The sequence below is a fragment of the Hordeum vulgare genome, chromosome 6H (genome assembly GCF_904849725.1).
Source record: "Hordeum vulgare subsp. vulgare chromosome 6H, MorexV3_pseudomolecules_assembly, whole genome shotgun sequence".
NCBI classification, from domain to species: domain Eukaryota; kingdom Viridiplantae; phylum Streptophyta; class Magnoliopsida; order Poales; family Poaceae; genus Hordeum; species Hordeum vulgare.
In genome coordinates, this window is record NC_058523.1 from 300,138,814 (window position 1) to 300,149,784 (window position 10,971).

General features: G+C 41.4%; 1 protein-coding gene across 1 annotated transcript; it reads left to right on the forward strand.

Annotated features, from left to right (window-relative positions):
- The first annotated feature begins 633 nt into the window (after positions 1-633).
- LOC123406098 (replication protein A 70 kDa DNA-binding subunit B-like) lies at positions 634-4,850 on the forward strand. The gene is made up of 13 exons (XM_045099587.1): positions 634-773; positions 1,436-1,709; positions 1,791-1,893; positions 2,004-2,134; positions 2,213-2,294; positions 2,372-2,504; positions 2,617-2,771; positions 2,855-3,275; positions 3,366-3,490; positions 3,597-3,749; positions 4,249-4,314; positions 4,536-4,601; positions 4,683-4,850. Exons 1-13 carry the CDS (start codon positions 702-704, stop codon positions 4,762-4,764), a joined length of 1,863 nt encoding a protein of 620 aa, XP_044955522.1. The 5' UTR covers positions 634-701; the 3' UTR covers positions 4,765-4,850.
- Positions 4,851-10,971: the final 6,121 nt, after the last annotated feature.

Sequence of the window (10,971 nt, forward strand, 5' to 3'; positions counted from 1 at the left end):
TGGCTCGAACATAGGTGAAATCGTTTACATCCCTAAGATCATGCTTTGCACGAAAAACAAAAAATGGACATTCAGTCTAGAACGCCATCAGTTTCCAATTAGAGTTTGCTATGCAATGACCATCAATAAAAGCCAGGGACAATCTCTTAACGCGGTTGGTCTTTATCTTAGAAACCCTGTATTCTCTCATGGACAGCTCTATGTAGCTCTCTCGCGCGTCACATCAAGGGCAGATCTGAAGATTGTTATAGAAGACGACAAGTAGAACTACACACGATGGACAAAAAATATTGTGTACCGTGAAATCTTTGGATCGCTCCAATAACTCAAAGATACACGTTTGTAATATGTGTATATACTATATACCAATAATGCACATTCATTGTCGTTGCAAACAAATGGTTTATATTTTCTATGCTCAGTTAGTACGACGTTTATTCGATTTTATTGGCGCTCGCGGTTGTACTCTACTGGTAACTCCATTCACCCTATCAGTTATGCTGCATAAAAAATTTAGTCACTTCCTATGATATTTATTCGATTCTCTTGCCAACCTGCATTCACCCGACCAGCTTGTTTTGCTTCAAAGATTTATGTCCTCGCCTTTTGTTCTTTTTGTGCATTTTCAGATGACTTTCCACTCTCTGTCTGATGTGTCACCGGCAAGTCGGCACTGGTCTATTTGTGTGCGTGTTGCACGTATGTGGGACTATTGTGGAACACGAGATGGACAGCCTCCAATACATGTTGACCTTGTGTTGGTGGATGAGAAGGTAACGCCTCTCTCCCACATAATATTGTATTTACTCAAAAAAATTTGCCTGTAATAATTAGCACCGTTTGCTTGATAAAGAAATATGATAATGCTCCTTTATTAGTACAACTTTTCCTACATCCATACATGCATCACATGGCGATAGTCCTGTACTAAAATGAATTATGACAATAACTATGAGCTTCACTGTCACAAGAGATTAGGTATTCAAAGTCTGTCGTTTTGTTTGCTAGATGCACACTCTTAACTATGCCACTTGATCCACTCTAGAACCACACCATACGCTGATAGTTGATGAATATATAGGTTCCTAGGTTTAATATGCCATCTGCTACTTGTCACTGCACCTTTACTAATTAGGATCACACAATCCTTCAACTTCTCATGTAATATACAACATCCTTCTTTATACAGAATTGTGGTTCACAATATGAAAATGGAGCCCTTAATTTAAAAATCACTCACCCTCACCAGCATGTTGATGAATTTATAAGATAACTAGCTCTCTAGATTACTTTCCTTTATACTACATACAGTTAGAACGCCGCACAGAGGTACTCTGTTGTTTTCCATTTTGTGTGTTATATTGTAGCATGTTAATTTGAATCTCCAACACACACATTTTCTCTATTCTTCTCTCTAAAATTCATCTATCAACAGGGTAACCATATTTATGCTGAAATTCCTGGAAATGAAGCAACCAAGTTCAAACAGCTTGTTGAAGAACAAAAAGTTTATTGCTTCAAGAAATTCTTGGTTGTTCCAAGCAAAGCTTCTTACAAGCCATTCCCTGCCAAGTACATGATTAGGTTCACACCATGGACCACTGTTGTGCATACGGAGGATATTCATCCAGAGTTCCCTATGTATGTCTACAAGCTAATGCCATTTTCCGAACTTCCATCGCGTGTTGGTGCTCAGGATTTCTTTGTTGGTAAGCCCTGTGACTAAATATAAAACACTTTTATATACTACATAAATGAGAAAGTGTATTCAACCTTAAATTCCGTTGCAGATGTCATTGGCCAGATTGTTGGTGTGTCACAACTAGCGCACGTACGCATGCCTACAAACACAACTGACACTCCAAAGCGAGTTATTGCTCTCAGAGATAACAGGTCAGCTTAATCAGTGACTTAGAACATATTTGCATAAGCAAGGTCTTCATCATCACAGAAATAGCTCATGTGAATCAACTATAAATATCAGTGTGTTATTTTATTTATAGGAACACTGAAATGAAAATCGTTCTTTGGGGACAAAGGGCTGTTGAATTTGAAGCACAACTTGTTTATGACAATGGACAAAACTCACCTGTTATTGGTATTTTTGTTGGTCTTCTGATGAAGTCTTACAATAGTAAGTCAAATATTTTGTGTTACAACCAGTTGTCAATACTACCTTTTCACGCTGAATGTGATCTCGACTGTTACGCAGATGATGAAACTCTGAGCGGAGGATCTGCATGTAGATGGTATCTAAACGAGGACATTCCTGAGATAGATGACTGCTTTGAAAGGTTTGTGTGCACTTTACAGCTAGGTTATTTAAAGATCATCTTGTCACAATTTCAGCCACATTTCTGTGCAAACACAGGTTGGGTGATGATTTCCCAAAAATTCAATGGATATCGAATGGTGCTGAGAAGTTTGCCGTAAAACGCAACCGAGGTGACCTCCCACACAAAAGTGTTGACGAGCTGCGAAACATGGATCCATGGGAAACAGAGGTGCATTTCTATCATGCCTTAATTCAGTTATCCTGTGTGCTTTTGTTCTTGCCAAAAATTACACAATACAACCTTTGACAAAACATCTGTACCACACCTTTTCCTTTGGCAGAACACGGATTTTCTTTGCACTGTCACAATTACAAAGGTGATGCCTGAGCAACCATGGTGGTTCCAATCATGCTCTAAGTGCCACCGTTCTGCTACCTCTTATGGCTCGGAGTTCAGATGCAGTGCAGGATGTGTCTCAACGAAAGCTTACCCAAAGTATGATCTCATATCGAAAAAACATAATGCAAGACACACCTCCTGATCACTCAATTAATGAAACCATTCCTTTCCCTATGCAGATTCCGTCTTTTTTTAGAAGGAACAGATGGCACAGGCGCAGCAGAGTTTGTCTTTTTTAACCGAGTTGCACAACAACTTGTTGGAAAATCTGTAATGGCACTCCTAAGGTCATCTGGACTTCCTCGTGAAATTGCTGCAGTTGTGTCTCAGAAATACACCCTTGCTGTCTCGGTGACGCAGAAGAGCCTCTCACAGAGAAACATTTCATTCCAAGTCAATGGCATTGAGACCTTTCTTGGGAGGCAGAACTCTATCCCACATGATACTCGTGCTCCTGCGGTGATGCCCGTAGCGACCCCAAGTGGATCTTCAAGAGATCATGCGCTTACTCTTTCCACCAAAGACAACTCTGTAGACACCATCCCCGAGCTCCCCATAGTGGCTGAAAAAGAAATAAAAAAGACAAGTGCATCACGCGTGGTATGCCCTTCAAAATCTGAAGTATTTGTTAGCTAAATTATGTCCATCATGCAGTTGTGTTAACAAAACGGTTTTCCCTCTTATCTTTAGCCACTTCGTCATCTCCTGAAGAGAAAGGCTACTGATGGCTTTGTTGGAGTAGAGTCGTCAACCGAGTTTACTCCAAATGATGCTTCAAGTGATGGAACTGCACTACTGCCAATTACACTTCCCATGTATATATGTTTCTCCTCAAATTGAAAAGAACTATCGTTCGCTCTTTGTTGTCTTCGATAAAGTCATTCTAATCTCGCTTGTGCCATACACAAATGAACAAAACAGGCACAAGGACAAGAACTTGGAGGTAGAAAGCACAAATGAACAAAAGAGGAACAAGGACAAGAACTTGGAGGTACAAAGCAAAACACTTAAGAGCGTTGCATGTGCCCCTCTTTTAACCCTGCATCTAGCACAACACTGCAGTCCTCCATCCAGGTTCCTCTCTGTCTCTCTGTCTGCCTTTGGTTTAGCTTATACACACTATTTTTTTTGCTCTGCTTCCATACTTTGCACACCATGTTTCATCTCACCTCCATTTTAGTTGAGCTCTGGGACTGAACCGCGGATTTAATACACGTTGTTCCATTTTGGACTTTGCGTACCTTTTAGTTACTTATTAGTCCTACCTTACATCTACGCGGACTAATATTTATCTTTGTTTGAAGATGTAATTATGCAGTCAATTATTATTACTCAAATTATTTGGTTGTTGTAGGCTAGATCTTACCCCCTCGCTCAGCTTGTTGGTTTTCTTGGATTCTTTTGAATCATGCTGGTTATTCAGTTCTACAATCCATCTTTATTGATGCAACTACTTTTTCAAGCATTATTTACAGAACATAGTATGATATTGTGCACGTGAAATATTATAATATCCTGTTCATCTTCTTTCTATGTGTCTGTTCTGAAATCTTTTTCGTAACATCAATCACAGCAGTGCTGAAGAGCTTACAGTTGTATCCCCAAGTTCCGCTGACGATCCTACCCCTCCTAAGAAATCGTGAGTATCCTTTTCGAGAATTCGATGCATTCTAATTTCTGTAGTACGAGCATTGTTTACACAATATAGCATGACATTATCGATGTGAAATATCATAATGTCATGTTCCTCTGTCTATGTGTCTTTTCTGAATTATTTTTGAGAACACAAATATTATAATGTGATGTTCGTCTGCTTTATATGTGTCTCTTCTGAACTCATTTTTGGAACATGAATGACAGTAGCGCTGAAGAGCTTACACTTGTGTCCCCAACTTCCGCTGACGATCCTACCCCTCCTAAGAAATCGTGAGTGTGCCCTCCGAGAATTCGTTGCATTATAATTTGTCTCCTAGGCTGATGTACTTCCATTTATTATAACATTTGCAGTAAAATGGACAACACTGTTGTCTCTCCTTCTGACACTGGGAAGAGCCGCCGAAGGCCGGTGGCTGCCAACAAAGAAAATTAAGAAAAAGTGAATAAAACTAATAGTGACAAAGGCTTCATGAGGACTTCCATCAGTCTGTTGGGTAGTTCACGTTCATCATACATAAGAACTGCATCCTCTGAGGGAATTGAGATTGGAAGAGCTCGAAGCAATTTAGTTGCAGGCGCTTTGTAGTGCATGTGCTGAGTCATCCAATCGAAAACCCAAGTATTGACATCCTTTGGGTCGCTAGAGCTGTGAAGAGTGGCGTAGAACTGAAGAATGATGTCAGTGTTCCAATCACTGATGTCAGTGCAGAAAGGCAGTAATCCAGCTTCATGAAGAATGTTGAGGATTGCAGCAAAGCAAGGTATTTCCTCCATATCACAATGAGGAATATGGGTATACTGAAATATCTTGTTTCTCCCACAGAGCACTGAAGCATAATAGTTGAGTTGATTTCTTGTCCAAAACTTCCTGTGCCTGATGCGAAGCTTATCATATGGATTTTCGCCAGTGAAGTACATGCGTTCTTCATAGAATGCCTATTTCTGGAACTTTGGCCGTTTGGAGAAAGGTTGATTCTGCTGTGGTTGAAGATTGTGTTGCTATTCTTGAGGAGTAGCCACTATCATTGTTGTTTCTGTGTTTACCACAACAATAGCAGCTTCAGTGTTGGGCGCAGTAGCATTTTCTTCAGTTTGAGAATTTTCCTCAGTTTGAAGATTTTCCTCAATCTGAGGAATTTGCTTGTTCGAGGAGGTAGTTGCAGTATTTGTCGCTGCATTGTATTCAGCTGATGCAGAAGATTCTTGAGCAGATTCCTCACGAAAGGTTTTCCCATCAGAACCTGTGAGGATTTCAGTTGCAGCAGGAGTCGGAGGAATTTGAGTTCACCTGGGTGAGCGAGGATGTGTCTCTTCCCAGAAATCATCATGAATCACTGGAGTGTTGCACCTATTATCATCATCACCCACTTGTTGTTCAGTGCTCTTTGGAGGAATGGTGGACTGCGGAATATCGTCTATCCGTATTTCCTCATCCATTATTTCTTCATCTTCAGCATCCTCCATTTCTTCATCACCTTCAGGAATGACATAGTCAACTCCGAAGGGAACGATCAAGTAAGATGGAGCTACATTCAGAGGAATAGCATCCACCGGGGCAGTTGAAGACTTTGACTTAGTAACCTTCAAGCGTTTGGCCTCTGAGGTTTCTGAGGTCATAGAAGCTTTTCTATTCTTTGCTTCTTTCTCAGCAGCTTTGGTCTTCTTCACGTTTGATGCAGACGGAGTCACTTTCTTCCCATTTGGGAGTTGTGGAGAAGGGACAGTTTCTTCAGGCACTGGTGCAGTGTCAGGCCTGGCAGTCTCGTCACCTGGAGCATTTTCTTCAGCTGGAATATCTTGAGGAATTTCTTGAGTGGTTGGTTCATCAGTTTCGTCTTCCATAGTCAGCTGAATAGTGTAGCTTGTCTGAGGGGCTATTTGCTACTTTGGAGGGCCCGTTCTCTTGTTGTATTCATCAACATCATCTGATGCAGCCTTGATGAAATTCACCTTGACGCCTTCAGGAGTAGTGTGAAGAGTTGTATACTTGTCTGTTAGAGTTTTGAGTTCAGGCTGAGTTGATACAAGTGCTTCATGCATCATCTTGAGAAGATTCTGCCTGAGGAATTTCTCCTTCTTGATTTTAGCAGCCTTTGCTTGTTTGACTTGCTGCTCTTTCCACTTTGCCTCATTGATGAAAGTGGCCACCATGTGGCTTACACCGAGGGGAAGTTTTAAGTCATCAACAGGGGTGTTAGGATCTTCATACGAGAGGTCGATGAATTCGATTAAAACCTTTGGGTCCATGGCTAGAGGAATGGAGCTGCCGGAGGTTTGTGCAACCCGTTCATGTTTGTTCCTGATGATTTCTTGAAGTGTCTACTCATCAAATTCTTCGCTTCCTTCTGATGGAGAAGGAACGTTGATGACTTTACTAGGACTTGGCCTGAGGCCTCTTCCAGCAATCATTTTAGTCTTCAATAAAGGTGGTGAAGACTTTGCAGCAGAGCTCGTGGCAGACGGCACTGAGAAACTTGATTGAGCGGGCTGATGTTTAATGAGATGCTTCTGTTGAGGTTGTGAAGACTGTGGTGCTGTTGAAGATTTCACTACCGTTGTAGCCTTATGAGGCAATTGCTCTTTTGGCACTGAGGCTTTGGGCTTCTTCAGCAGAGTCTTCTTCTGAGGAATTGCTGTAGCAGAGGCCTCAGCAGCTGAAGACGTGGCGACAGTGCGTGCAAAAATGGAGTTATCATTGAATTTCTTCAGAACTGCTTCTGCCTTCTTCTGTAGCTTAGACAGATATGTGCTCTTCTCATCTAGACAATCCTCAATGGTTTCAACGCTTGAGGGATGAGCAGCTTGTTGATCACTCTGAGGAGGCCTCTTGCAAGGTGGCTGGAGGGCGAATTTCTTTGCATACTTAGGAGTAACATATCTGTACTCCTTCCACCCCTTAGCCTACCTGCATTCAATTTTCTGAAGCCTTATCTTGCGCTTCGCCATGGTTTTTTTGCCATGAATTTCCTCATCTCGAGTGTAGTAATCAGCATATATGTCTTCTGGTATTTCAAAAGCTGTGTTCTGTTCAAGCTTCTTTCCTCCCTTCTGCTTCCGGTCATCCTCCATTTTCTTCAACTAAGGCTTTTGCTGAGGAATACGAACTCTTGAATATTCCGATGACACAAGTAAAGTTTCTTCGAGGAATGCTGCAAATGAGTTAAGTTAATTAGAACCTAGTGATTCATCAGCTGACATTTTTGTACGTGTGAACAAGGTATAGGTGCGAAGAATTTGGAGAGTTTATATACGTTCTCAGATTTGAAGAAATTGAGTTGAGGAATTTGACCAGTGGGTTGAGAAATTTGACTAAGCATTCTGATCTTGGGTTCCAGAGTTGTGCAGATTCGAGAATTTACACAATTGAGGAATCTCATGAAGAACTTGAGTGGCTTAGTGAAATTCATCAAGTGTTTGATGAATGAGTGTGCGTGGGTGATAGACACTTTGAGGAAAAACAGATTTCACGAGTCTAAAGTGAAATAATAGATCAAGAAAGGCAGTAAAATAGGATTTTAATTACCCTGAGTGAAGAACACAAAGAACTGAAGCAGTAAAAGAGGGAAGTTCTTTGGTTCAGATCTTCCGCGCCCTAACTCGACGACAGAGATCAGCTACGGCGGCGACGGAGGAAGAGATTTCGCATCCGGCATGAGTTCGGTGACGGCGAGGGCAAGGCAGCGATGCTTTTCCTCACTGGCGACGAGATTGCTAGCGGTGGCGCTAGGGTTGAGATCGAGCTGAGAGGACGAAGAGTTTTGACTGAGGGGGGGTAAGGGCCTATTTATAGCTCAGGTGAAAAACTGTTCGACCGAAATTTTCGGGCCGAACTTCCCTTTCCCATTCGTCTGTGCATGACACGTGGAGCCCACGACTGAAGCGATGGAGTTCGTGGTTATCCGATCGTGAGAAGTGGGTCTAGTTACTGTGTAATGTTATAAAAATAATATTTGAATCTTTGAGAATTTTGTTGCAAAGTCGTGAGATGACAAGGACACAGTGAGGATTTTGAACAAGTGTCAACTAGACCGTATATGAAGAAATGAATAGACTGGGTTGAGCTTAGCATAGAGGGGAGTAGGGTCCGATCACATTGACTTAGAGAAATATCAAATTGTAGACTGGGCTATAAGTGAATGTTGTTGAGGACTTTGAAATCTCAATGTCTATATATATGCAAATGAAAATCATCAAACGTTTTGAGGAATTTGAAGATTTTGAAAAACTTGAGGATTTTGTGACAATAGTATCAGATTGATGAATTTCAACTTTGAAGAAAAACAGCTTGAAGAATTTCAAAGTTGGGTGGTGGCGTGACCCACCGTATAAGAATGATGATTTCACGCGCCACGTACAATTGTCGTAGGGCCCTGAGAACCAAATTCGTCATTAATTTCTTCACACTAAGAGTGATATTCTTCATTGATTGAAGAAAATTGATTCTTCGTGTGTTGCACATCTAAGTCATCAATTTTGCATAAGTGTTAGGATGTGTGCATGTTTTCGCAAAACATTTGAAGACTAGGATATTTAGCTCACACCGCAACTTGCAAAACCTTCTCTCATCCAAGGGCTTAGTGAAAATGTGTGCTAGTTGATCGTCAATTTTCACATGATCGATGATGCTATTTCCGTTGAGGACATGGTCCCGAAGAAAATGATGACGAATCTGGATGTGCTTAGTCTTCGAGTGTTGTATTGGGTTGTAGGCGATCTTGATTGCACTCTCATTGGCACAGTAGAGGGGCACATTCTTCATGTCGATGCCATAGTCTTTGAGGGTTTGCTTCATCCATAGTAGTTGAGCATAGCAAGATCGAGCAGCAATGTACTCAGCTTCAGCAATGGAGAGAGAAACACAGTTCTACTTCTTTGATGACTAGGAGACTAATGATCTTCCGAGGAAATGGCATGTGCCAGTTGTTGACTTGCGATCCACACGGTCACCAGCATAATCAGAATCAGAATATCCAACGAGATGAAGATTTGAGTCCTCGGGATACCATAATCCTAGTGTTGATGTGTGAGCTAAGTATCGAAGAATATGCTTCATAGCCTTATGGTGTGATTCCTTCGGTTTTGCTTGAAAACAAGCACACATGCAAACACTAAGCATTACATCTGGCCTAAATGCACATAGATACAATAAAGAGCCAATCGTCGAGCGATATACCTGCTGATCGAAATCTTTACCATTTTCGTCAGTGGAGAGGTGGCCGTTGGTAGGCATAGGAGTCTTGACGCCTTTGCATTCATGCATCTTTAATTTCCTCAGAACATCCTTGAGATATTTCTCCTGTGATATGAAGATGCCATTGCGTTGTTGATGAATTTGAAGTCCTAAGAAGAATTTTAGCTCCCCTGTGACAGACATTTGATATCCTTCACTCATCATGTAAGCAAATTCATCACTATAACGTTTGTGAGTACAGCCAAAGATAATGTCATCAACATATATTTGGCACACAAATAGTTCATTATCATAGGATTTTGTGAAAAGAGTTGGACCGAGTGAACTAGGTTTGAAGCCTTTCTTCATGAGGAATTCCTTCAATGTATCATACCACGCCCGAGGGGCTTGATTGAGGCCATAGAGTGCCTTTTTGAGTTTGAAGACTTTGTCTGGATGCTTCGGATCCTCAAAACCTGGGGGCTGAGAAACATATACTTCTTCCTCAAGTTTACCATTGAGGAATGCACTTTTCACATCCATTTGATATAGAGTGATGTTATGATGATTAGCATAAGCAAGTAGTATTCGAATAGCTTCAAGTCTAGCAACAGGTGCAAAAGTTTCATCAAAATCAATTCCTTTAACCTGTGTGTAGCCTTGGGCTACAAGTCGTGCCTTATTCCTCACTACTTGACCATCCTCATCTTGCTTGTTTCATAAAATCCACTTGGTGCCGATGATATTGTGCTTGCGAGGATCTGGTCGTTTCATGAGTTCCCACACGTCATTAATCTTCAATTGAAGAAGTTCATCTTGCATGGCTTGAATCCACTCAGGTTCCATGAAAGCTTCAATAACTTTTGAGGGTTTTGTGATAGACACAAAAGAGAAATGCCCACAAAAGTTAACTAAATGTGAAGCTTTTGAGCGAGTGAGAGTACCTGGCGCATTGATGTCATCGAGGATTTTGTCAAGTACTACCTCATTTTCAATCCTTGGATGAGCTGCTTGAGGATTTTGTTTGAGCTGAGGAATTTGCCCAAGTATGTGCCCAAGTATATCGAGAATCGTCATCAATGATGACAAAGCCATATAAGAATGTTTCATTGGTTAGAGTAGCATAATGACTAGGTCCAAACAAATCCATGTGGAGCAATTCAAATGAACGAGTAGTGGTCATGATAGTCTTCAAGGGGCGTTTGGATCTGGTCATTTTTCCAGACTCACAAGCACCGCAGAGGTGGTCTTGAGGAATTTGACTGATTCGATGCCAATGACATGCTTCTTCTTCGCCAGCGTGTGCAAATTCCTCATTCCTGCATGACCAAGTCTTCGATGCCAAAGCCAGCCTTCTGAGGTTTTTGCTTGTAAGAATGTGGCTGGTTGAGGACCTGTGGAAAAATCAACAATGTACAAATCTCCTCTCCTAAAGCCTTCGAAGACTTTGGATCTGTCAGATTCCACGAT

Coding starts and splice junctions, on each gene's coding strand:
- LOC123406098 (XM_045099587.1), top strand. CDS start 702: ATGTGGGACTATTGTGGAACACGAGATGGACAGCCTCCAATACATGTT. Junction 774..1,435: donor TTGTGTTGGTGGATGAGAAG/GTAACGCCTCTC, acceptor ATCTATCAACAG/GGTAACCATATTTATGCTGA. Junction 2,135..2,212: donor TCTGATGAAGTCTTACAATA/GTAAGTCAAATA, acceptor ACTGTTACGCAG/ATGATGAAACTCTGAGCGGA.